Source organism: Perca fluviatilis, chromosome 15 (genome assembly GCF_010015445.1).
Source record: "Perca fluviatilis chromosome 15, GENO_Pfluv_1.0, whole genome shotgun sequence".
Lineage (NCBI taxonomy): Eukaryota > Metazoa > Chordata > Actinopteri > Perciformes > Percidae > Perca > Perca fluviatilis.
Window position 1 is genome coordinate 4831333 of NC_053126.1, and position 27943 is coordinate 4859275.

General features: G+C 42.0%; 2 protein-coding genes across 4 annotated transcripts in view; both read right to left on the reverse strand.

The window, feature by feature from the left end:
* Positions 1-24268, reverse strand: triobpb (TRIO and F-actin binding protein b). 3 transcript variants are annotated; one of them, XM_039825485.1, is made up of 15 exons: positions 23732-24268; positions 20825-20933; positions 19938-20009; positions 14476-14532; positions 13470-13538; positions 13195-13284; positions 12843-12952; positions 11125-11566; positions 9299-9539; positions 8303-8414; positions 6162-6321; positions 5524-5625; positions 2880-2966; positions 1987-2191; positions 1-1062 (listed from the first exon to the last, which is right to left on the reverse strand). In XM_039825485.1, exons 1-14 carry the CDS (start codon positions 23911-23913, stop codon positions 2030-2032), a joined length of 1995 nt encoding a protein of 664 aa, XP_039681419.1. In that variant the 5' UTR covers positions 23914-24268; the 3' UTR covers positions 1-1062; positions 1987-2029. The 3 variants fall into 3 exon arrangements, with proteins under 3 accessions (XP_039681419.1, XP_039681418.1, XP_039681420.1); XM_039825484.1 differs by having other exon boundaries at positions 11122-11566; XM_039825486.1 differs by lacking the exons at positions 19938-20009; positions 20825-20933; positions 23732-24268 and adding an exon at positions 18670-19275 and having other exon boundaries at positions 11122-11566.
* Positions 23945-27943, reverse strand: part of LOC120574312 (serine/arginine repetitive matrix protein 5) — a 4813-nt gene continuing 814 nt past the window's right edge. Inside the window, exons 2-5 of the mRNA XM_039824605.1 lie at positions 26841-26983; positions 26273-26448; positions 24057-25838; positions 23945-23970 (exon numbers count right to left, since the gene is read on the reverse strand). Coding sequence (XP_039680539.1) covers positions 23945-23970; positions 24057-25838; positions 26273-26448; positions 26841-26983 — 2127 coding nt within the window. The remainder of the gene's footprint in view (positions 23971-24056; positions 25839-26272; positions 26449-26840; positions 26984-27943) is intronic.

Sequence of the window (27943 nt, forward strand, 5' to 3'; positions counted from 1 at the left end):
TTTCTTTTGAACTTATTTTATTGATTGCAAAAATGTGTATAATTTACAAAGATATGGGCTCTACAGTACTTTAAATATGAAAATAGTTTCAAAAGGCAGGTAGATTAGGTCATTTTATCACAATTCATACTGTCAATAAAACAAAAAAAATAATTGGCTCATCGATGCAACACCTGTCACTTGTTAAAAATGCCAACAATGATCAGGGGAGACTGGAAGCTTGAGAGCTCTGGCTTCTCAGCCATGGTTTACAAAGAGACATCTGTGACGTGGGACAACATTCATTCAACAGCTTTTACAAACATCCGCAAAGAAAGTTGAGCCTGATTTTGCTTCTATGCAATCACAGATCAACTTTCAATTCAGCCTGCCAGGAATTAGAAACGTTTGCTGTTATGTCCTGTAATAATCCCAAAATAGATTTTCAGAATTTTATATTCACAAATACAATACTACATAAGCACACTTTTCAGGTAAAAAATAATAATATTACAGCAAATGATAAGCTCCCATTTCTAAAAAAAAAAATAAAAAAAGGAAAAAAAAAAAATGTCTGCCCATTTTCACAGAGTAAACATGACTCAAAAGCTGTACAACATAGAAAACTGAGATGACAGTAGCTCTTATGTAACTGCGTTGACCCCTGCTGTCTCAGGCAGAAGACAGATAATGAGAAAATGATCCAACAAGAAAAGCTGACACAGTATGAACTCTTTATCTACAATACATGATTAAAAAGAAAACCATGTCACTCTTTCTCTGTCACTCAACAAATATTCCAGTTTTCAGACCAAATGCGCACTCATACAGGGACTTGCACTCAAAGCAAGCAAAAGCTAAAATAAAAATAATAATAAAAGTGCAGTTTTATATATCATGTGTGGCCCAGTGTAATAAAACCGGCTAATAGCTACTCTATGCTGCTCACTGGCAGAATGACTGAAGACTAAATGACTGAAGACTAAAGGCACTATCATGGTCCCCACACAGCCGGAACTGAACAATCATCTCCTCTGCTTTTGTGTATGCCTCTTTGATTCAGTCACCATGGTGCAGACACACCTGCAAAAAAATAAACATACAGAAAGAATGAGACTATAACAAAAGACATTTCAATGAATATCTGCCTCTCAGAATATCCATGGCTTAGGGCTGTTGGAATGAATTTCCGAAAGTCAAATATAGTTCGAATAGTAATAAAATCAATGCTATTCGAATGCTGAAATTACTATTCAAATGTGAATTGTTTTTTATAAATATGTTGGCTAACGTTAGCTAATTTCCTTCTTCTCGCCTTGGCCTACCCGCATGTAAAAACAAAATGCTTTTGTCAAGTTACGTCTGATGAACAATAAGTGAGCGGGAGTGAGAAACACGAGGCATTGTGAGGTCTTAAGATCACGGCGCTAATGTTACGTACCGAGTAGTCTATATCCTTGATGAACACATATTTTGCAGCGGCTCCGTGGGGAGCTTAGCGCCGCCCAGGACGATTGTGATTGGTTTAAAGAAATGCCAATAAACCGGAGCACGTTTTTCTCCCATCCAGGAATGCTGTGTGGACTAGCCAGACCCTCCTCCGCAGCGCTGTGGATGGTCTGGCAAAGCAAGACTATGTACCGAGTAACCAATACACTTGTTAGATAATGTTTCATTACAGAGTTGGGTTTGTCGCTGTGTGCTCGTGGTTGAAAACGCATGGAAACAAGGTGGCGTGCAAGAAATGCAATGCGCCATGACGTAGATCCCCTTCAAGGCCAGGCTGATGTTGGAAGTCCCTCTAGTGGACAGAACGTGTAACAACAACCACATGCCACATATAGTGGCATTGACAATGCATAAGCCCAAGTAGTGTAGTACATATTATAACAGGCTGCATTTGAGCATTAAATATTAGAATATATAAAAAAGAAAAAAATAACAAATTAAATTTGAATGGTATTATAGGGGAAGATTGACAGCTCTAATAGGGACAGTGAATCATACCTGTCACTGTGTCTGCCTGAGCGTCAGTACCAGCAGCAGACTCTCAGTGGTCCAGGCTGTTACCCAGCTTCTGCCCCTCCTGCAGAGCAGCCATGGCCAGCTTCAAATGCTCCTTGAGACTCTGGATCTCTCGCTCACTCCGGCCCCTCAGGCCACTCAGCTCCTCGTGGACCTGCGTGCATCGTTCACAGGCCAGCCGGTTCTCCTGCGGGGCAGAGAGGAGTAGACAGGCTCAAGTTCCTTAAACTGCCTCATCTAATACTACATCAGCCAGCTCTTTTTCTTTTTGGGACCATCTTAGTGTGACATCACATTCACTATGAAACAAAACCTATACTTTCTCCAATTCTAATATAGCATGCTATATTTGTGTTTTTAAAATTACAATATTCATATATCATAACATGCCATTTGCCTTAGGAGCAGCACCAAATAACTGAAGCATGGAAGGTTCAGTATTATCACGATATTGGTCTGTCCGAATATTTGGACAAATTGTACTTTGAGGCTTTGGCAACATTGTTATTGAAACTTTCATGCCAATAAAGCCCTTTTGAATTTGAATATTATTACAAACAAGACAGACAGCGCATCATTTCATCAATTCATTCACTGTATAGTAATCACTGGATGAGGATGTCCAGAGCACAAGGGTGCAGGGTCTTCCCAAGGGTGCAGGGTCTTCCCAAGGGTGCAGGGTCTTCTGACCACCTGCATTTCCTGAAAGCTTCCAGGCTTTAAGATACTTAACCACCTTCTTCAAGGACGTGAGGATTAACATTCCACGTTATTCGTCTAATAATGTAGGGTTTACAGAAAGAATAAAAAAAAAAAAAACACACACATAATAGTAGAACCAGACCAACACACACAGATGCAGACAGGCAGACTACCGTGTTAAGAAACTGCAGCTCGTTCCTCAGACAGCTGATCTCCTTGTGTAAGTACTCAATCTCGTTTTCTTTTACCCTGAGAAGAACCTGTGAGAAAAACAACAAAACAACATAGTGTGGTTGTCATTTGTTGCCAAAAAAAAAAAGAAAAGAAAAAAACCACACACACAAAACCTCTTTTATAAATACCCTATATTATTATAATTATCACTTGAACCCACCCAAAAAAAAACAATTGTGTTCTGTCTGATTTATGATAAACACAGTGGGCGTTTTCTGTAATTTATAATCGTACATAACTTGGGCTTTTGGCCAAATAGGGTCTAGCATGAAATTCCGTTTGTATTCTCAAAACTGCAACATTAGTTTGGTAACCAGAAAGAGTATAAAAGGAACTGCCACATGTTTGCTTTATAATAACTCTCAGAGGCTGGGTGGCATGTCAGTGTCCTTTGTTTGGACAGCAGGGCGGCCTATTTCTGGGACTGATGTGTCTCTTGATTAAGTGCCCTAAAGGTCCCATGACATGCTGCTTTTTGGATGCTTTTATATAGACCTTAGTGGTCCCCTAATACTTTATCTGAAGTCTCTTTTATATAGGCCTTAGTGGTCCCCTAATACTGTATCTGAAGTCTCTTTTATATAGACCTTAGTGGTCCCCTAATACTGTATCTGAAGTCTCTTTTATATAGGCCTTAGTGGTCCCCTAATACTGTATCTGAAGTCTCTTTTATATAGACCTTAGTGGTCCCCTAATACTGTATCTGAAGTCTCTTTTATATAGACCTTAGTGGTCCCCTAATACTGTATCTGAAGTTTCTTTTATATAGACCTTAGTGGTCCCCTAATACTGTATCTGAAGTCTCTTTCCCAAAATTCAGCCTTGGTGCAGAATTACAGCCACTAGAGCCAGTCCCACAATGAGCTTTCCTTAGGATGTGCCATTTCTGTGTCTGTAGCTTTAAAGGCTGACATTTGTTGAGCTGAAATGAAGACAGATTCAGCAACTGCACGGCCTATTTCTCGCTTAAAATGTTTTCAGAAACACGTTTCAGTGAACTATTTTAGTACAATATGAGATCGTATTCTGAACGAGCCGCCATGACAGTCTGGCTTTGAATTTCCGGAGAAAACAAACCCATGTGACGCGTTCATCCAATCAGCTGCCGGTTTTCATTTCTTGGGCAACAATACAGAGTAGCTGTTATAGAGATTTATTACGTCTCATCTCGTCTTTTTGTTGTGTTCTGTAGCACTTTTTGGACCAACGGGGGGAGACTGATCATTTCGACTGGCTTTTCTGTCAACGGTCGGCCGTCAGCCCTGTGTGTCCACACCTTAAATGCTACTGAGGAGAGGGGGGGGGGCAAGGTGGAGGGTGGGGGTGTGGCCTTGACCAACTGCTATGCTTCGCTCGTTTTCAAGCCATGATGTCTCTCTCTTTCTCATGGGCACGCCAAATTCTCTGGGCATGCAAAGCAGAGAAAGGGGAGGTAACCTTGCTCCTTATGACCTCATAAGGAGAAGATTCCTGATTGGTCCATCTGAGCTTTCATTTTCTCAAAGGCAGAGCAGGATACCCAGGGCTCGGTTTACACCTATCACCATTTCTAGCCACTGGGGGACCATAGGCAGGCTGGGGGAACTCATATTAATGTTAAAAAACCTCATAAAGTGACATTTTCATGCCATGGGACCTTTAAGCAAAATGTATGGCTTATTTAAATAGTGCAGTACTTTTAAGTGTATTCCTGACCATTTGTGCAAACACTTACTGTAATACAAAGTCAAGCGCAACTGCAAGTGTGACACAGTGCAAGTCATGCTTTACAAGTCTACATGATGCAATCTCCAGTATTTCATAATCTATGACTTTTAGCTCATTGCGAGTGGGTGGTTGGAGAGTTTCTTAACTTGCTCTCGTCTCAAGACTTAAAGGGTCAGTTCTCTTCTCTTCTGGTTTAATTTGCCCAGGGTTTGTAGTATGTACCGCTGAGACTTTTGCCCACACCTCAACACAATTGAGTCAAATGGAATTTTGCTTTAGTTATGAAAGCACTGAACAATTACATTTGAAAAAAAAAAAAAAAAAAACACTTAAAAGCAATATGCTTTTCCACCATGCATGTCTCCGTTATGCCGGATAACCATTTCACGCAGATTAGTTTTATACAGAAGGGAAACAAAATAGTGAAACTGCCTACTGTCAGTGGTTTTAGTTTCAATTTTAGTAACGGAAAATACCACAAATACTTCGCTATGGTTTACATTAGCAAAAATAACAACATTAAATGTGCATGGCTACACACAGATAATTAAAATCCAGTAACAAAACATTCCTTTTATCTAGATTTGACTTAGTAGAATTCAAATTTGTAAGTGTTTTAAGATTGATTGGAGGCAGTCAGAAAGCTAGCTGCATTTTTAAACAACTCCTCCAGTTTCACAATTATTATTTTTGACTTTTGCAAAAAAAAAAAAAAATTATGCATTCAAGACTTTTAATGCAGTGGGTGATATTTTCACACTTGTGCACATCTGCTGCATTTTGCTGTCAGTTCAGGAAGTTACAAGAAACTGGCAGACACAGACCCGCCCGCGTCACCCACGCTCAGTTTCAAGTACACGGTACTCGAGCAGTTACCTCTAGTTCACAGGGCGTCCTGTCTTTGTTGTGCTCTGAGCCGTGATATGTGTTGGTAGATTGTGTCCGACTCATCTCCTCCGTCAAACGGGCCTTTATGTCCTGCAGAGGAACAGGTTATGTCTTTAGGAATGACACCCGTTGTTGGCTTACATTTTGCAGACAATGGATCACTAGTCTTATACAGCCAGACTACAGACTACCACATTTTTTGTTAACACTTTACTTGAAGGTATCTACATAAGAGTGACATGACACTGTCATGAACACATGACAGTGTCATGAACACATGACAGTGTCATGACACACTGCCTGCGTGGCGTGAGCGTGGCGTTTCTGTTGCATGTCAGCTGCGTGGATTTTTCTGTCTTTACACACCTGCTGCCGCTGCTAGCCTTTGTCTGGACACATGTATGTTTCCCATTGATTTACTGCACTCAAGCAGTAGTATACTTCATGTTAAACATTAATATATACTGATCTGATTTATAGTCACCCAGTCCATAACAATGTCATGCAATAATTCTGAATTACACCTGCCACTGCAACATCGAGGACTTAAGAGCCATCTTTCATTTTGAGATAGTTTGGACTTAAAGATTGCTCCGTTACTTGTGAGCAATCTGTTGATAACTCACCTGGTTCTCTTTCCTCAGCTGCTCCATGTCTCTCTCCTTGCGGCTGATCTCCCTCTCTCTCTCAGCGTTGTTCTGCTCAGCTCGGTTTAGCTCCAGACACTTCTGAGAGTAGCGTTCAGACAGTCCGGCCAGCTCTCTCTGCAAAGCCTGAGTTTCTGCCCTGCAGAAATGGATATGTGCATTTCATGCCGGATCCTTAGTGAATTAAACTGCAGAAATGCGTAATAACAGCTGCCATGCTGCAGGTTCAAAATTATGACAGAATGTACGTGACATTACCTGCTTTCTTTTTACTATAACAGCAGCATAAATTACAAAGAAACAATATGTATTAACACACAAAGAGATCAAGTCACAGCACTGCACCGGTGGGACGTCCTTTATACGTCATGCACAAACAACCAAAGCTCATCTTGGAAGATATCTTCCTATAAAGTGGTAGCTCCTTTATTCTGCTCTGCTCTTACTGAATACATCTAAACTAAAGTAGAGTATAATATTATAGAGTATTGATTACATTTAGTAACAGCAACATGCTGTGTAAAATGAGAGAGAATCTTTTTCCTTTCCATTAGGCAAGTATTTCCGACTGTGGTTTTAAATCTTCACTGCTCATGACCAATAACCACAAAAATAAGGAAGAGCATGCAAAGAGCGGGAAAAAAAAAACGCAGAGTAGGCAACACAGATAAGCCCTAAAATGCAGGTTCCAGTAGCAGCCACTGAGACAGCGCTCTGTCAAAGGCCTTGTGGAGCTTACAAAGGAAAACTAATCCATGACAAAATTCTTACATTCCTTAAGTGCCTAACAGGACCCAGTGGCCTCTGCGGTAATGGCCTTGCTTAGACAAGGAACCCTGGATTGTTGTGGAGTCTGCAAATTCTACCTTTTATTTCACAGAAAACCCTTTTGTGGCCAGCTAACTCCCACTTAAAAGCACAAGAGAGCTATTCACATAAATTACCAATGTTGGCCTCCACTGACTGAGACAACCAAGCATTTATTTTCAAGGCAATGTGAAGTAAAGGCTTACAAAAGGAAAGGGGTGCTGGTAGAATGCAGTTTGCAAACTTCATATTATTGTATTTCTGCATGCATGTAAACTATGTTTTTTATAGATGTCACTTACAGAAATCAAAATATCTTAACTGTGTCACGATAACAAAAAAGGGACAGTTCACACCAAAATCAAAAATACATATTTTTCCTGTAGTGCTATTTACCATTCTAGATTGTCTTGGTGTGAGTTTCCCAGTGTTGGAGATTTCGGATATACTAGATGGCATTCAGCTTGTGGTGTTCAAAGCGCAACATTTTTTAAAAAACTCAACAGCAATGTCTCTTTCAAGAAAAATTATCCTGTTCCTCAAGATAATCCACAGACCTGGATGTGAGCAGTTTCACGTAGGAACCATTTTCTCTCTACCGAACTACACACCTACACACACACACACACACACACACACACACACCCACACCTCACACCCTACACACACCTACACACACACCCACACACACACACACACACACACACACACACACACACACACACACACACACACACACACACACACACACACACACACACACACACACCAACTGTACCACCGTGAAGACATGTATTGAAATTTAAATGTACTGAAAATGTTCTGGTACAGGATATAATATCCTCTATTCCAGACTCAAACAACACAGAAACAAAAAATTATATAAACAAATTTAAAGCACAATGATTTCATAAATCAGATTCATTTCATGATTAAAAATGACTCACATTTCATAAATAAGATCCATAAATTACAAATCATCTTTATAGTTGAACATTACGTCTTTTGACAGACAAAATGTATCAAATGAAGAAAGAAGCGTACTCATAGACTGTTGAGTTTTTCAAATGTAATGTTTTGGTGCTTTAAGCACCACAAGCCAAGTGCCATCTAGTTCCATTATATCTGAGAGAAGGCAGACATCTCTATGGCCGATATCTGCAACACTAGGCAACTCACACCAAAACTATCTAGACTGATAAATAGCACTACAGGTAAGAGGATTGCATTAGTTTGTTGTAGACTAGTTGATTGTATTAATAGCCAGTTTCGATCTCTACCACATTGGCAAAAATAGATTTGAAGTTACTTACTGCTGATGGGCTCGCACAGTCTGTGAATCTAGCCCCCCACTGCTTAGCCTTTTGACTCTCTCCACCTCTCTCTCCAGCTCGTCTTTGTGTTTTTTCTTCAAAGCCTCCATTACTGAAACACCAGCGACACAACTTCACAAATGTGACCTCCTGGTAGCTAATAACGGCAGACTAAAAGGTCCCATGACATGCTGCCACTTTGCTCGTTTGAAAGCCATGATGTCTCTCTCTTTCTCATGGGTGGGCCAAATTCTCTGGGCAGGCAAAGCAGAGAAAGGGGAGGTAACCTTGCTCCTTATGACCTCATAAGGAGAAGATTCCAGATCGGCCCATCTGAGCTTTCATTTTCTCAAAGGCAGAGCAGGATACCCAGGGCTCGGTTTACACCTATCACCATTTCTAGCCACTGGGGGACCATAGACAGACTGGGGGAACGCATATTAATGTTAAAAAACCTCATAAAGTGAAATGTTCATGCCATGGGACCTTTAAGGATCTTTCCTGATTGGGGAAGCTTAGGGGGTAAAAGAAATCATGACCAAGCGAGAAAATGTCATCAGAAATTGAATATAAAAAATGTTTACAGCCTTAAACGGCACTCGAAAATGCTGGATCTACACTTAGATATGACAGTCAATTTCAAATAAGTATAGTATCAATATATCATGTGTACCCTAAGATTAAATTACATTTATATAATTCACAGGCATTCGACACCCTTATATGGAAGTGGATTGATGCCGCTACAGAAGAGTGTAAAAGCTCTAGTGGACAGTTTTTTTAGTTGTTGCTCATTAGTCATAGTTTAGAGGAACGATTACCCAAGGCAAGGTTAACAACCTATTCCTTCCTTCTTCTTAAAGAGAAACAGTGAACTCTATTCAACCTTTAACCTCCAACACAGTTCTGACTGCTTTTCTTTATCATATGACCCTTAAAGTCTTTGCAGTTGTAAATAATTACACAATGATGTATCCCCGTGTATCCCCTGCTGACCTCGTGCGGTGTCCTTGGTCTCCTCCAGCAGCAGCCTGTCCCTCTCCGTCTCCAGCTCCTTGGTCTGCCGGTCGTGCTGCCTCTGCAGTTCGTCCAGCGCCTGTCGATGGGCACGCTCCATGGCTGCCAGGCTGCGGCCGCAGGGGGCCTCAGGGCCACAGCCGCCTCGCACGCCTCCTCCCCACCTCCCTCCCCCCCCTACTCCTCGTAGTTGCTCCAGCTGCTGCCTCAGTGACGCCACCTGAGGGGAAGACAAAGACGGAGGTAAAGCCCACGCAGTGACCAAGGGGCGGGAAGCCTATCAATTATACATGCGATTAGCGTGTTAACACGAGATGATACATACGCTGGTGTTGGCAGTGAAATACATTAGCAGCAATTAGGGCTGGGTAGCGAATTCAATACTTTTTAGGCACCGACCGAATTGCCTCTAAAGTATCGAGTATTGAAAAAAGGCCTCATCATCCAATACCCAATATCTTTTTGGGGCATTTTTAGGCTTTTATTGTCACAGGACAGATGAAGACATGAAAGGGGAGAGAGAGGGGGGGGGATGACATGTAGCAAAGGGTCGCGGGTCGGAGTCTAACCTGCAGCTGCTGCGTCGAGGAGTAAATCTCTATATAAGTGCGCCTGCTCTACCAACTGAGCTAACCCAGCCACCCAAAACCCAATTTAAATAACTAAGCAGTAGATCACATCGGTGTCAGTGAGCCAATCAGCACGCAGCATGCTTCTACCAAGGTCTAATAATGTCTGTGATTGGCTGTCTAACGTTACACGTCGTAGAGGCAGGTAGGAAAACACCACGTTACACACAGAGACGGGGCTCACGCAGTAGGATCATAAATACATTTAAATTAAATAATACAATTTGTGCAGTAATATTGTAATTTGTTTTATAAAATTGGTATCGAAAAAAGTATTGTTTAGGAACTGGTATCGAAGTCACGGTATTGAAGTTTTTGAACGCTACCCAGCCCTAGCAGCAATAAGGATTAGGATATAAAGAAACAGGACGCTTTTGGATGGCCAAATGTGAGGTACGACAATCAACAGTACGATTCATTCATACTCGCTGGCTTGTTAACAGTAAAAAATAAATAAATTCATTTTTTAGCCAAATTAATAAATCTGTTGCAGAATCCCACTACCAACCAACACATAATCTACACATGATCACTGGCAGAACCACTGTGCACGCTATGGACAGACTAATCGGGCCAACTCTCGCTCCTTGGGTTGTGCACACCTCTTAAGAATTTGTGGTTGTTGGTGCTCAAAGTTCAAATTATTTAAACTTTGACCCCAACCACAGCTGACCTTTCAAAGCCTGATTAGATTTAAGCGACAGAAGCAGCTTAAACACAGAGGAAGCATGCAGCCTTCATTATATTGTAATAATACTGTAGTAGAAGAATATATGCGCATAAGCTTCTCTTTAGCATGAAATTAACAGCTCTATAACAGTTGATGAAGTAAATGAACAGTATGATGAGATATCAGCGTTCAGCAGAGCTCTTTGCCCAGCGGTCTGCGTATCATGTGTAGAAACTGCAAACCGGTTCAAACCAAAGCTGCACTTCACAACACACAGAGACAGAACAGTTTCAGCAGTATTTCCCAGATCAATATCTCTATCTCAATTTCTACTTTTAATTCTCCACTGCATATTTTAGATGGAAAACACTGCTGAAGAGCAGGCCAGTAAAATAGGGACTCAAGTGTTAACAGGCAGAAACAGGAAACGTTTACTTCATCCGGGCAGATGAGTGAATTTGCATTTTATTTAATTTGCAAATTGGAAAATCAACTCCACGCACTACCTCCCTCTGCAGCGCCTCATTGGCTGACTGGCCGAAAGGCCGTGATCCCATCGGTGGTAAAGAGCTCATCTCCTTCAAAGGCAAGCGTTCAAACTCAGCCCACTTTCTCTCTATTTCTTCCTCCGTGCGTAGCCTTTGGTTGGATCCCCCGCCAGTGCCCTTCCTGGACAGCACAGCCTCCCACTGGCTGCTCGTGTTCCTCTCCTCCTGCCATTGGCTGTGCTCCCTCCCCTGGCCCTCTGCTGCTTCTCTCTGACTGGCTGGGAGAGGGCTGGACGAGGCAGGAACCGGGGACAGCTCCACATAGTCAAACCTACGATGAGAAGGAGAAGCCGGGGTCGGGATTTCCGACTGAACGTCGACGTGACGCGACGATGGCCGACGGGAAGACAGCGGGAAGCGAGAATGGGAGTTTTCCTTGTCACTGCTGCCATCAGGTAATCTAGAGAAGATTAGAGAGGAATACATTCAATTTAAAGCAAAGGCTATCAAAATAAATCAAAGGCATTATTTCTTCTACTATCTGAGAACCTCATAAATCCTAGTTCAATGAAATAAAACAAGGAAATCATCACAAATCCATCAAGGTTGAAGAAATACGTGAATCAACCGCACACAAAGCCTCAACACGAACACTGGAGGCACAGCCGGTGTGGTGAGTGATTATGAAAACAGAACATATATTGGTGCTCCAAGTAACTAATGCAGACTTTGATTCATTACAAACAGACAAAGTATACAGAGACTGAAACTCTTCAGGGGCCAAGTTGCTGCTGCGTGTGAGAACCACAGCCTCTTATCTGACTGTTTTACGGCTGAGCTGCAGCAGGACCTGAGATGAGCAATACAAGAATGCTGAGGCAACCAATCTTAGAATAATACAGTGTAAAAAAAACACTACTATAAAAACAACTTATAGAATGAAGGATAAAACCTCTTTAGATTCTGCTTTTTAGGGGAGGAAGTTGCAAGTGACAATTAACTGATCAGTTATTTAAATAAATAAATTCCTAATTACCCTTATACATGTATTTCAAAAATTACATGTAGACTCCGACCTGCGGCCCTTTGCTGCATGTCATTCCCCTCTCTCTCCCCTTTCATGTCTTCATCTGTCCTGTGGAAATAAAGACCTAAAATGCCCCCAAAAATAATCTTTATATAAGCTCCACCAGCTAAAGTGAGGTTACAAAATGTCAGTTACGTTGGGTATAAAAGATGTGCAGGTACACCCACCTCTAAATTGCTGCATTTAAGCATTTTATTCATGCGGGAGATGTTTGAACCATCCAGTTTCACATTTATTGACACTCCTCTCTCCATGATTACACAAAACAGTGTGTGCTGTAAGAGCACGAGAGGTGCATGAGAGAACTGACTGGCTTCTTAAGTTAAGTCTAAACATATATATTTCTTAATTTTAGCCTGAGAAAAATCTGAAATGTATCCAGCATTCAATTTAAAAAAGGCAAAGAAAAAATCAACGTTTTTATTCCAAACTCAAGGTCCATTCAAGAGACAAAGACATGACATACAACATACCTTAAAAACAAATAAAAACATATACAAAGAAATAAAATCCAGAAGAAACAACAATAACCACATTTCTATAAAAGACACTTATACCAGTGTTTCCATAGTGATGATTGGTATCGGTAAAGTTGCTTGTATTTATTTATATTTTAGCTTTTATATTCAACAGTTCGACTGGCACTTACTGTGTGAGGTCTGGAGAGCTGCTGGGCCGGATACACTTCTTTAAAACCTCGATCCAATTCCGCCTGATCCCAGCTGTCATGGCAGACAGCGTATGCGCGGCCTCCTGCGTCTGGAGAACAAAGGAGAAAACAGGTTAAGGAGACAGAACTGGAATGAGATGGAAATGATAAAGAAGAACTGAAAAGAGAGAAAAAGGTGAAGCAGATACTGACACGGATGGGAGTGTTGATAACGGAATAACAAGAAAAATGCAGCAGAAATTGAGAGCGGGTGTGGTTAATGCTGAAAAGGAGGACAAGGGATGAATATTAAGAAGAAACTCAGTCTATGAGAGATTGACCCGTGACTCACCTGTACCTGAAACCCATAGTTCTTCTCCACATCGAACTCACACACCTTCACACAGGATTTTAGGTCAATCTCTCCGTCCAAGTCATCTTTCTACACAAAAAACACAGGAACACTTTCAACACGCAGAAACAGGTGAAATTTCTCCGACACGTTGTTATTGTCATAATTGATACAATGTCTTTGCTTACGCTTGCAGTACTCATCCGCGTTTGAATGAATATCATTATTAGGATTATTACAAACTTTCATATACACAACACACAAAAAAAACATACCTCCTCTGCACTCGAGTCTCTGTAGTACTTCAGTCCAGCATCGGTCAAAACAAACCAATGCTTCTTCCACTAAAGAAACACAGCAGATAGAACAATTAATCCAAGACTGAACTGAGATCAGCAACTCTTAGGCTCAAATATGATACATTAGGTAACACTGAATCGATTCGCCGATTAAAAAAATCGATCTTTGTTTGAGTGATCTGATATCGATTAATACAATTCAGAACTTTTAATACATGCCTTCTCACCATGGATGTATTAAGTAAAAAGTTCTTTAAACAAACTTTCTGTGGGTCAATTCTTAATGTAAACATTATAAAAAATAGTTGAGGGTTGCTTCTTGCTTGTGCAATTTACAGCAGAGGTTCTCTGAGAATCTCTTTTATAGAGAAGCTAAATTAAAAATTTAAATGTCCCTGCCCTAATTGATATTGAATCGGAAATGTAATCAAATCGGGACCTTGTGAATCGGAATTAAATCGATTCGAGAAATCATTGGCGATATCCAGCCCTAATGACAACCATCAAAACAATACAATAACAATATCTGACACGGTAATACCAAATAATGGATTTTTCAGAGTAAGCCTGGTCTGAGTAAGCAATGGAAACAGCAAGGCCCTATATTATTAAAGCCAAATGGCTAGTGAATGTTCAAATGTTACCAGCCACTCAATAGATTACCATTATTGTTTGGCTGGTGAGTGAAGCAAATCTACCAGCAACTTGCATATTATGCCAGCATTTGGCTGGCAGATGGTGCTCATTTTGGACCCCGCCTACAGCATGTGATGTGAAGAGAGAAGCTTATTAACTCAAGCATATCATTCAAAGAGAGGAGACACCTGCTGTGCCTCAAGCCGCCAAGATATTACTGCGATAACGAGGATAATCTGCCGCTATCGCCTTACGCACAGCCTTTCTGATTAGGAACGAGGGACGAAGAGGGTAGTGAAGATGGAGGGAGAGAGAGGAAGACGGGAGTCCGACGTCTGTACCTTACCTCTCCACTATCGTCCAGTTTGGACATCCATCCCTTTTTGAAGTTCAGGAGGTCAGGCTGTGAGGCAAAGAGCACACAGCGTCACGGTCACTGATCTTAATCTGAATGTTTGACAGAAATGTTACAAATACAAAAAAAAGAAAAAGGAGAAAGGACTCCAGTGTCTGTGTTAGTCGAGGTTATTTCTCTTTATCACAAGCAACGAGAAAGGATTTTACAGAGAAAAAAGACCCGGAGAAAGTGAATGGGATCAGAAAGAAAGTAACAAAAACAAGACAAAGAATAATATCGAAGGGTGGGGCATACTGAATATAATTATATCTATATACAAGCAATAAGCAGCTACCACACCACCACAGGCTTATTCTATCATTGTACATGAAAACAACAGATACAATGCTGCCAACTTACCAACATAAACCAGTTTCTATCGTGGATAAACTTCTTAAAATGCACGTTGAAAGTGGTACTGGTAAACGCTTATATTTAAACTTTATGTATCAACTAGTTTTTAGAACATGAAATGATTTAGATCCCTAAATCATCTTCATCTTGATGATACTGTACGCATTGCAAACATTCAACAGAGGATTCATTGTTGATACTATCTCAATGTTTGTCACTAGATAGATAGATAGATAGATGATAGATAGATGATAGATAGATGATAGATAGATGATAGATAGATGATAGATAGATGATAGATAGATAGATGATAGATAGATGATAGATAGATAGATAGATAGATAGATCCCAGTAGCTTAAAGACATCACACACAATATACATCATAAATAGGATGATAAAATAACTCCACATGAATAATATGGACAATAAAAGCTCTCTGTGGCACTGCAGTATACCAGATATATAATAAAAAGGGAGTGGTTACATAGAAAGACATATATGGGAAGTGAAAAATGACAGGAAACAACAAGTTTGTCTGTAAAGGATGAGAACACAAACATCTGAAGATAACAGACAGATTAGGAAATGGAGCAGTACATCCTTAGTAGGGATAGACCGATTATCGTCCCTGGCTGATTTTCGGGACTTTTTTTTTTTTTGGCAGTTTGCAGATTATCTGTATCAGCGTTGTATTTGCCCGATAAAGTTAATGAATTAAAAAGTGTTCTACTTTGGCTCGGCTACAGCTCTGTGTCTGTCCCTCTGCTCAGGTTTCACTCCCCACTGAGTCAGACTTAATGTCCCGCCCCCCCCACAACCCTATCTGACTCTCTGTTACTGGGGATTATGTTGAAAGTTTCTCATTTATGAAATAATTGCTTCAAGAATTTCAACAAAGTTCTGTTTTTGGAGTTTGTAACATTCCAAAATCTCAATTTTCATTTTCACTGTAAATGCATATCGGTTCCAAATATCTGTTAACCGTTTCATTAACTACTAATAATCGGTCTTCAAAAACCAGTATCGGTCGATCCCTATCCATTAGTGATGGGAGGAAAGACCTTAAAACTCATCTGCAGTGGGAGGTGTTCATAACTCAACACTGTTGCACACACTATGAAATATTTTTGCATGTTTCTTGCTCCAGCTGTGTGGTTGCAGAAGATGCATTAAAATGTGCTTTAGCTGCTCTACAGTGTTTCAAGGAACAGGCCTGTTTTTGCTTTTGACGTGATGACAGGAATAGGAAAACATGCCCTAGGTACCACAAGATGTGGCGATCCCCGATTAAGATTAGGCAACTCTTTCCACCGTACATTCCTCCCTTTGCTTATCTGTCTCTCACTAGCATGTACATTCCTCACTTTGCTTATCTGTCTCTCACTAGCATGTACATTCCTCACTTTTAAAATCTCTTACTGCCTTTGTCATCTCATCTCCCACTGGCGTCTCATTCCCATCACTTTTTTTCCTCCCTACTGCAGCTACATGTTGTTCATTTTATTCCCTTGCTACATCATTTTGCTCAGCTCCCTCTCGGTTTACACTCTAATATAATTTCTCTGTCTGTTCTGTCATTCCTAACCACTCCTTTTCTGTATTTATACTGGCTTCCTGGCGTCAGTTGTGTTCCTCTAAGCCAGAGTACCACCCATTTTCTCCCTGTATAAGCCAGTTCATCTATGCTACTGATCTTTTTTAATCTAACACACTTCAAGGTCTGGTGACTTCCAATAGACCGTGTAAGTTTGCAAGATATTGTGTATTACTAAATTTGATAAGCAATTTAAATGGCCTTGCATCATTAATAAACGGTGTGGCAATGTCTTTCAACACTTGACTTTTTTTTTTTTTTTATTATTATTATTGTTGGGTATCCACAGACACAAACATATATACACAAATCATAATCACAAATAATGGCTGGATCATCAGGTGCTAGCTATAAATACAACATGAAACTTGTTTTAGAGAGCGACAGCTGCATTTTATAAGATCCCCACTCAAACTATTAGACTACTGGAGCAAGTTATGATGTGTCAGACTCCATCATGAATGCATGCTATCTAGTCAATACTTGCTCACATGCGAGGTCAGGGAATGTTCACAGGACGACATAGAAAAAAAGGGCAGCATCTGTTATGGAGAACCCCGAATGCGACAGTGCTTCTCCTTGTCATGTGCTCTCAGATCAGTGACCCTGCTTCAAAAGGTCAGCGACAGAGGGAAGAGGGTCAAACACTGGGGACTGTTAGAGACAACGTCCATTCTTTCTGACTCCTGTCTCCCATCACTATAGAAGAGTATTGTCTGGCCTATTACAGCATGTATGCTTCTCCTCTTCAGTTGTTTCCGTTTAGTTGAATAGATTACCTCTCTGAACAGGGTGAGTAGGGGAGTAGAGCCTAATGATACATGTACACTAGAGCTGTTAGTTGTCAGCTATTACAATTATTTTGATAATCGATTAATCGGTTTGAGTCACTTGGACAGGACAGCCAGGTGAGAGAAGGGAAGAGAGAGGGGGAGGGACACAGGTCGGATTCGAACTCTGGACCTCTACATCGAGGCATAAACCTCTATGTTTATGTGTGCCTGCTCTACCCACTGATCCAACCCGGCCAGTGGTTTGAGTCATTTTAAAAGGGGAAAAAAAAGAAGTCAAAATTGCCTTAATCTAACTTCTTAATAGTAAATATTTTCGAGTTTCTTCTGTCCTCTTTGAGACTTAACTGAATGTCTTTGAGTGACATTTGAGGATGTCATCTTGGGCTTTGGGAAACACTGATCGACATTTTGTCACCATTTTACAGACCAAACAACACACTGAAGAGAAAGAAAATAATCAACAGGTTAATAGTTTGAAAATAAGGAAAATAAATCGTTAAATAATGGTGAAAATGGTCATTAGTTGCAACACACTCACTGGGATGACAATTCCTGCATTACAATGGTTTAGAGAAACAATACCTCTTGGCTACTTTCTAAAAAAACATTTGCATGGTTTTCTTGGGAGTGTCTTTGTGCAAACAGGGGGTATGTGTCACAGCTGGCTGTAAAAACTGACACATGCAGTACAAGCTACATGCTAATGACACTTCCTGCTACCCACCTGCATCAGGGTCTGAGACCTGCACAATCAGTGACATCAGCTTTTAAATAACTTACAAAAAATGTTTTTTTTCACAAAAGCCTTTTACTTATTTAACCACACCGTTTTATTTTCAATTTGTTTATTATAATTGGATATTACAGTCTTCTGTTTTCTGTATTATATTCCATGTCATTTCTGTACAACTTAAATTGCCTGATTCTATTTGCCTGTGTCCTAAAAAAATTTATCCTGGTTCAAACATGTAGCACTTTGTTTTGAAAAGTGCTTTATTAATAAAGTTTATTAATCACAAGTATTAGTATTACTGTAAACAACAGATGGAACCAGCTACAGCACACGTGGAAACCAGTATTTTTTTTTAGACTTGCATAACTTTTAACTTAATTTAGTACTTGGGCATGTAAGTTACAACACATCACTGTAAGGCACGTTTGCCCACTTTAGCTTTAACGTGCACACCCCTCGAGTAAAACAAACGCTAACCACAAAAATCCATCAAAAACTAGCTTACAATGACCTTTCTTAACAATAAACCATAAACCAAAAGGAAGATACGTTAATGTTCAGCTCCTCGGCCACAGACCATTAACAAATGTAACACATATATGCAATAATGTATACATTCAGGAAGGAGTGACAGGAAAAACAAAACAGTTTTAAAGGTGCAACTTACCGTCATGATATCAGGATCCAGAGAGGGTCAAATAAAGACAAAACAAAGGTAGCGTTACCCCCACGCAGATAAACCCCCTTTTTGCGGTCAGGTTCACGAACTCAGCTTAGCTAAAGCTCTCGTGTAAAAAAAGACAACTTAACTTTCTCGCAGGACCCTGGCGTTACGCGAAATCTGATAAAACCCCGCCATTCATACCCACGTTAACTTAATCAAGCGCACCCCCCAACGTCCACAGTAGATTTACTAATGCAGCCTTAAGGGGAAAGTACCTTCACCCGACTAAAATACGAACAAGCTGTACGTGTTTAGAAGTAATAATTTTACAACTTGTCTGACAAGTCGTGGTAAGCTAACGTTACACTTCTGCCCCTCGGCTGTGTCTTTGCTCGCTGCTGCTCTGTCTGCCACTTCCTGGGCGGATCCGCGAAGATCGTTTGAGAAAACAAGCCTACTTAAAGCACACTTTGCTGGGCTCTAAAACCGGTGTCAGGGGACCTCCAGGGGCTGTGAGGCGGGGGGCGTCCAGTGGGGTCCCCAGAGCAACATGACGTATAATATAGCTCCGGCTAATTGTACCCACAACAACAAGTTATCATAATAAAGAAAACGCATACACATGTTTAATATGAGGTGTCACTCCCTCCCTATCCTCGGGACCAAACCTGATAGTCCAAAACTTTCCAAACACACAGAACACATTTACTTGCTATAATTTTCCAGGCTGAAAATTGTTAGGGCTTGCAAACAAAGTGGCACTCCCCCCTCTAAAATCGTCTCTTGGTAGCTATTGGTTTCAGTTCAGGAATTTCAACACATGCCCCAGCAGACCATACTTGACAAAGCTCAGTCAGTCTTATGAAATGCCTGAAGGGTGTTGGTGAAGTATATAGACGCACAGCAACCAGAGTTGAAGTGTAGATATACTGTAGATAATGGCAGCAGGTTAGGGTGCCAAGTACATCAAATCTTTACAGTTATAGACAGGATCTGTGTGAACACTGGACAAGCTGCCAGCACGTCTAGTAAATATGTAACAGAAAGATATATTGAAATAGACTCAACGGCAATAAACTTGAATTGAACCGTGTGTGCTATATGGGTTGATTTATGCTCATTACAGATATTAGTGTTAGGAAAATAAACTGTAACTCTGCCCTCCATATGACACAGTGGAAGAGAGGTTGTTTCCACATACATATACTAAAGAAACACACACACACACACAAACACACATTTACTGTAAACACACCGGCTGCGTCACATACCTGCATGTGTTCTGATCTGTGCTGGTTACCTTTCCAAGCACTGCCCTCATCAGCTGTGGGACTGCCAGACCTCTGGAAAGAAACAGCTTGTTGGTGTTATGAAGATAATCGATATGTCCGACTTAGCAAACATAGAAACCTCCAGAGTCTCACGTCCACAGACTTATGTTTTTCAAATGTGGTGTTTGGTATGGGGAAGAGGTGGTTAAGCATTAACAAAATATTCAGGTGAAAACCACAGCGATGCAATTCCACTGCAATGGATTATATTGTGCAGAGGGGGGGGGGGAGGTGCTTAATGCAGAGTACACAACACTGGAGAGTTTTAATTCTCAATTCCCAGCCCCTTCTACACTGTTTCCCAATGGCGCGAGGTGGTTATGACGGGCGCCAGTGCAAGCTACACTACCAGCTGCAGCTTTTAGGTTTGAAAGGTATGGCCGCTCACTTAGCTTGCAGATGTACTCAGCTTGTCAATCATGACAGTTTTTGGTGCTCTAACTAGCAACTGTATATCGTCTCGTCACACGATCAAATAGAGACTTGACATTGGACAACATCCACATATATATATTACCCAGAAATCATTATTGCATATCTGTATATGACAAAAATAAAGTTTTTTAGATTGCTACTGACTATTTTACGAAAAGACTGAAAACCGTGACTTCTACGCCCCTGCTGTTGCTTTGAAATCTCAAAAATCCAATAACGGTCTTAGTCAGTGCATTACCAGTTTTGTTACATGTAATATTCCCCCGGTGATGTTTAGTTTTATCATGGTTACTCTAATAAAACATTTGTTTAGACAGCTTAATCAAACAGCTTAGTTAAGTAAAAAGATTTTCATCCTTAAATAAAACTTGATTTCACCCCAACCAGCCTACCTGCAATGAGGTGGAGGAGTGAGCACGAGAAAGATACCCACAGTGCCAGTCTCTCTCAGTGTCCCCTGTATCTTCCCAATCTCTGGAGGGATGCTTGCTCAGGGAGTGGCTGGAACAGTACAAACAGGTTATCAGGGTGTCTGATTTGGTCAAATGTATTAATTCGATCTACATTACATTAAAGGTGCAGTAGGTAAGACTCATAAAACTACATTTCTGTCATATTTGCTGAAACTGACCCTATGTTCCAGTAGAATTACATGAAGCAGGTCATTAAAAAATGCTCCTCTGGCACCAGCTACAGCCTGTAGTGTAATTTTCAAAAATCCACCGCTCCCTGTTCAGATGCACCAATCAGGGCCTGGGGGGGGTGTCTAACTGCGTGTCAATCACTGCTCATGCACACACATTCATTCTCCCTTGTGGGGGGAGGGGCTTAGGAGACCGGTTTGGGCTTTAGCAGAAAGGCGGGGAGGGACTGAGAAGTTGTCAATGTTCACATTTTTTGGCTAAGTCCTGGATCTTCACAATCCTACCTACAGCACCTTTAAATACCATGAAATTACATGTAACTGGCATATTTCACAAAGTAATGTTAACTGACTTAAACTCAGTGGTGGAATGTAACTAAGTACATTTACTCAAGTTCAGTCCAAATTTTAGGTACTTGTACTCAGTCTTGTATAAAGTACTTGAAAGCAATACTTGAGTAATAGTACAAGTATCTCACCAGACTTTGGTAGAAGTTAAAGTCTCCTTTTAGAATATTACTTGAGTAAAAGTCTTAAAGTATCTGATGTTTACTGTACTTAAGTATCAAAAGTCATTTTCTGATGTTAAATGTACTTAAGTATTAGAAATAAAAGTAAAAGTACAAAAAACTTTGATTATGAACTTTTTGGCCAAAAGTGTGTAACGCTATCTTCATCACCACTGTTGTCGTGGTGATCATCGTCTGTTACCATGGCGGCAGAGCCTGCAGCAGGTGCTTCCATGACACTATCAGTCATTACGCTGCCCCCTCTTCTTCTTTAGTTTTGGCCCATGTTTTTTTTTTTTTTTTGTCAATTGGCAACAAACAGGCATTAGGTCACCAACTGGAATGGAAGGTGCGTTATCTTGGCAATTTAGGAGCAATGATTCGCCAAACCTGCTTTTTTCCATCGTAACAAATTTCTTCTGATTTTATTTTGTAGTAACGAGTCACCAAGATGCTCAGGGGAGATGTAGTGGAGTAAAAGTATACATGTTATTTAGGAAATGTAGTGGAATAAAAGTAAAAGTTTCCAGAACTATAAATAATTAAGTACAGATACGTGAAAATTCTACTTAAAGCTACATTTTCTCCCATCTAGCGGTGAAATTGTATACGACAACCAACTGAATATTACTTTCTAGCCCTTCCTCCACGAAATTAGTTCTTAGTATCTCCATGTTTACACGCAGCTGTTCTAGCCACTCCAATATTGACTTTGCTCTGGTTGCTTTGCCTGTCGCGTTGTCGTTTTAATTCTCTTTTGCGCTTCCCTGGCGAGTAATCTCCCCCTGGCATTCGTCACGGTGCCACTAGGTACACAAACTGTTTCTTCTCAACAGTTACACTTGCACACATTGATATTCATGTATTGTAAGTTTTGTTTGCACTCTTTATATTGTTGTTTTCAGTTGTCTGTATCTGTCTAGCCCATGCTAATGTCCTGTACCAATGTTTTTGTCCTCATGTGCCGTAACTGTATTGTTGTTTTCAGCTGTCTGAATCTGTCTAGTCCGTGCAGATGTCCTGTACAAATGTTTCTGTCCTTATGTACTGTAAGTTGTGTGTCTAATGTTTTATGTTTCTGCAAAACAGGAACCTGCTGGAAACCAGTTTTTAAACTGAGTCAGGCCCGTTTATATTGTAGCTTAAATGTTACTTTTAACTTTCCTGTATAATAAATGAAAGAAGGTGTAAGAGGGCGAAATGCGGAGGTATGTCCCTCTTTGGCTAATGGATTTTAAAGATGGAGGCGCAACATGGCTGCCGTCATTCCAGCGAGTCGCTCCTATGTACTCTGAATGATTCTGAATGTCAGATTCTACGCTTACGAGAATACTTTGATTAGTTGGTGGAAGTAATTACACATGAATGAGCACATATTTGTGAAAGAACAAAGTTTTTTTTGCTAAGAATCAACTCAAAAAATTACACAATATAGGTTTAAGTACAGTAGCGAAGTATTTGTACTTCGTTACATTACAACACTGCTTGTACTTTACTTGAGTCTTTTCTTTTCGTGCCACTTTCTACTTCTACTCCACTACATCTCAGAGAGAAATATTGTAATTTTTACTCCACTACATTAATTTGACAGCTTTAGTTACTAGTTACTTTACAAATTAAGATTTTTGCACACAAAACACATATAGTTTAAAAAAACTGTGTTTTATTATAAATTAAACTACCCAACAATACACAGGCCTACAAGTCCAGCTGAAATGATCAGCCAATGAAACACTTGACTGATGATTGACAGTTGACTGTTTTCTTTGTTTCCAGTTTTTCTGCATTGAGTACTTACTTTAAGTAACATTTTCAATGCAGGACTTTTACTTGAGTATTTTTACAGTGTGGTATTAGTATTATTTTTTTTTAATAGACAGGAAAGGGGAGAGAGAGAGGGGGAAGACATGCAGCAAATGGCTACAGGCCGATTCGAACCCTGAGCCGCTGCGTTGAGGACCGAGCCTCTGCACATGGCGCCCGATCCACCAGGTGAGCTAACCAGGCGCCCGTAGTATTGGTACTTTAACTTAAGTAAAGGATCTGAATACTTCTTCCACCACTGCTTAAATCAGAGTTTAAATATTTATATTTACACCACAAAGTGGTATATTTATATACCACTTTGTGGTGTATGAGAGTCTCACCTAGCTGGTTTATAGAGCTCCTGTCTCCGAGAAGGCTGCTGGTTCTGAGGCACCCCCATGTGGCCCGGCTCTTCTCTCTGATGGATAATTTTGATTTTCGGGACGTCGGCTATCATGGCGTACTCCTCCCTGTTCCGTCCTGTGGACCCCACCGACAGTTGGCCCGACTCCGAGGACTCCATGGAGCTCTGGGAGGAGGTGTGCCTCCGAATTTCAATCGGAGGTGAAGGAGAATGGCTCTGTGTGCGGTTGGAGGGCCTCTTGTCACTAGGGGACGGGCAGTGGTCTTCATGGCCGCGTCGACCAACGCCAGATCTGATGCCACCGGGGTTCCTGGGTGTATCCAAGGTGACGAAAGCCGTTCTGCTGCCATTTGTGGTCTGTCTGGAGGGTGAAGCGGCACGAGATAACGAGGAGCTGCGGAGCGAAGAAGTTGACTCCCGCCAAGAGCGTGGTGAGCGATTGGAGTCAGATTTTGAGTCGTGGTAGGTGTTTTTTCTCTGGAAGGAATGGCTGGAATCGCCATTAGTAGCATTCCTGAGGATTGAGTAGCCTGGCGCGTCACTGTTGCCTTTTTTAGCCGGGGAAGAGTTGCGGCTGCTGTGATTCTTGCTATTAAGGGAGCTGCTAGTTTCTGTTCTCCGCAGTGAGCGCTGGTCAGGAGCATCATAGCTTTTCCTCGAAGGCAACGAACCGTGGCTGTCACGACTTTTGACAGAACTGACTGCTTCAGACTTGCGCAGCAGGGACTGAGAAGGAGCTTCGTGGCTTCTCCTCGAAGGGGAGGAGTGACGGCTTTCACGACTACGGCCATGAAGAGAACCGCCGGTGTCTGTTTTCCTGAGCTGATACTGAGTCGGGGTTTCGCGGCCTCTTCTTCCCGGAGAGGAACATCGGCTGTCGTGACCTCGACTGCCGCTGACAGCGCTCGACTCGGTCTTACGGAGCGCGGAGTGTCTTGTGTCATAACCTCGTCTGGGTGGAGACACGGTGGGGCTCTCATGTTCACGGTCATTCGGTTCATTCTTAGCTGTTGGGGTACGTAGCAGAGCCTGGCTTTCGATATCATAGCCTTCTCTTATGGGGGAGCCACAGCGTCCGTGGTGACTATGTCCGCTGAGAGACATCACTGATTCAGATTTACGAAGGGGGGATTGGCTAGACGAGCTGTAATTTCTCCTTGGCGGCGAGTATTTCTGATTGTCACGCAGACTGTCAGAAGTTCTCCTGGGTGGAGAGGAAGTACGACTGTTGCGCCCGCGTCCGTGAGATGAAGTGCTGGTGATTTCAGTTTTGCGGAGAGACATTTGGCCTGAAGGGTTAAAGTCCCTCCTTGAGGGAGAAACGCTTCTGCTGTCACGACTCCCTCGACTCAAAGACCCGCTTACTTCGGTTTTCTTCAAGGCACTCCTAAAATCAGAAACCGTGCTTGACTGGTTCGCGACTGAACCAGCGAATGATTTAAAGTTTCTCGGCAGAGTTCCTGACTCAGCACGTCGGCCGTGTGCGCTTTGCAAGGAGATCCTGGATCCTAGCTCCGTCCGCTGAGACCCCCCTCCGCCGTCAAAGTTATGCCTGCCGAGGGAAGCCACAGACTCGCTGCGTCTGAATGGTAGGTTTCCACGCGAGGGAGAGGAAGACCGAGACTGCAGGGCGGAGGCCTGCCTGGAGGACTCCAACCGTCCTGACTGTTGGTAGGAAGAGACGGGAGAGGAAGCGGTCCCACGGCCATATGAACCGCCGAAACCTTTTCGCCCGGTGGAGGCCAGCGACTCCGCTATCTTAAAAGGAGTGGGACTCGGAGAGCGGGGGCCAACTTGGGCCTCGACCTCAACGGCAATTTCATAAGGGTCAGGAGGCGGGATTTCCTCAGGCAGGTCCTCATCTAGAGCGTCCGGCGCCAGCCTTTCAGACGCCACACCGAGATTAGGGTTTCTGAAGGGGATGGTGTCTTTGGGCTCGATGCTTCTCCTGCTGAAGATAGGATGTCCTCTTTCAAAATGGCGGTAGGGAGCAGGCGGGCTGTTATCTTGGAGCGAGCGGGCACCTGCTGCCCTCCCCAGGGAGAAGTACCCACTTTCACGCTTCTGTCTGTTTTCTTTTAACCCTGGAAGAAGGGGGTAAGAAGGAGGGGTAACAGAGATGCACACATCAAAGATCAACTACTGAGCAACTACCAGAGGTTATCCTGACACAAACTGAGCTATATTGTATTACTGATAATTGCTCTGGGACACCTCAGCTGGTGACATCAAACAGTATTGCCAAGTAAAGAACACCTTTGGCTGAAACTGGATATGGATCGGTCAATTGCCGTAAGTCATAGGTTTACTGAAGGCTCCAACTACTGATGCGCAGGTCAGGACTCATACTTAGAAAGTTCAAATGAGAGATCTGGTTGTAATGGTACATTTCGCCAAACAATGCTTCTATTTTTCAGTGCATCTTCTTCGACCAACTCTTTCTAATGTATCCTATCTGCCAAGAAACTAATAAAGCAACTGACAAATGCAACAATAAACGAGGTCAGCGTTCACGAACCTGATTGACTGCTGAAATTGTCTCTGCTCCGAGCTTCGTCCATCCAGGCCCGAGGGTTGGGCCGATGGGGTGGAGGATCAAGCCGGGTCATGCTGAGTTTGGTCGAACGACGACGGATCGGCAGGTATTCGTCCTCTGTGCTGAGCGAGCCACTGAACTCTTGGTAGTCACGACCGCTACGTGGAAGAGGAGACGGGAGAAGAATGACGAGAGAAGAGATGGAAAGGTGAGAGATTGAGAAGAGGGGAGAAAAGTAAGAGGCAAAAAAAGGAATGGAGAGAACAATCAAATCGGTATAATATCAATTTCATAGAGTAGAGATGGAAAGGTGAGAGATTGAGAAGAGGGGAGAAAAGCATGAGGCAAAAGAAGGAAGAGAGAGAACAATTAAATCGGTATAATATCAATTTCATAGAGTAACAATGCAAGTGCATCATGCAACATGAAAGTTATAGGTCAGGGAACATGGTGCACAGAACTGGTGAGACTGATACAGGACTGTGGTGACAATCTAGCACACAAACATTATACTCCAAAAGGACTTAATATTACCATCCTGTGCGCCTACCTGTCGGTGCTGTCGTCGTCGCCGTCACAGATGTAAAGCTCGCAGTCTGGGCTCAGGATGCACAAAGAGCTCTCCCCATAACCCGGACGGCCTCCGCTGACATCACAGTAGCTGCTCACCACCGACAGACCGTCAGAATCCTCCTGATAGGGTGACAAGGTAAGACACGGGCCAATTACAGCGAACTCCGTCTCTCTCCGAGTCACAGAGCAAGTCTGTATTTCCCAAAGAAAGGCAATGCTTACCAAAAATGTAAATACGACAGCCTTAACAGATAGAAAACGTTCACATACACACTGCCTTTGTGTCAGAGTAGGAGGGCACACACATTAACATCCTAAAATCTGTGAGTAAAGGGTGAGCTGAATAGTGTCTGTCCCCTCTGTCCTCTCTGACACACAGTCACATGTTCAGCCCGCTGTTCGATTAGGGTTACACCTCTGTAACTCGACCTGGCTCATGGCTTCCCTCATTCATTTTTCATCACTTTTTTTTCTTGCCATAAAACCTTCTCTAAGCTATAAGATGTCTTAAAAAGGATCTAAAACGTGGCCGGGTTAGCTCAGTTGGTAGAGCAGGCGCACATATGTAGAGGTGTAGAAGGTCCAGGGTTAGAGTCCGGCCTGTGACTATTTCCTGCATGTCTTTCCCCCTCTCTCTTCCCCTTTAATGTCTAGCTGTTCTATCCATTAAAGGCGGAAATGCCCCCCAAAAAAGAATCTTTAAAAAGGATCTAAAACTATGACTTGACTGTCTGTAAAATGTCAGAAACGGGCATCCATCCCTGCAACTTTCAGAACACTACATGTGGGTTATTACAGTGGCGCTATACTGGTACACCTTCACTGTGTACTAGAATATATTATTGTAACCAGCAAACTGCAGAAGATAAATAGAAAAAAAGTAAGAGTTGTCACAGTTAGAATACTGTGTAGAAACATGCCCATCCTTTCTGTGCGTTGCTCTGTCGCTACTATTACAAGTGATTCCCAAGAGGGCGGTAAGTGATCCAGCTTCGTTAATTTATAATAGGAGCCACTGCTTGCACATAGCTCCTCATTCTCCGTCTCTGACCTTTTTACTCCCAAGCAACAGACTCATAC

Excerpts from the sequence above, each read along its gene's own strand:
- triobpb (XM_039825484.1), bottom strand. The coding sequence starts at position 23,913 with ATGGAGTCCTCGGAGTCGGGCCAACTGTCGGTGGGGTCCACAGGACGG. Across the intron at positions 12,953-13,194 it reads ACTATGGGTTTCAGGTACAG|ACGCAGGAGGCCGCGCATAC; the intron begins GTGAGTCACGGG and ends TTTGTTCTCCAG. Across the intron at positions 9,540-11,121 it reads AGGCGCTGCAGAGGGAGGTA|GTGGCGTCACTGAGGCAGCA; the intron begins GTGCGTGGAGTT and ends TCTTCCCCTCAG.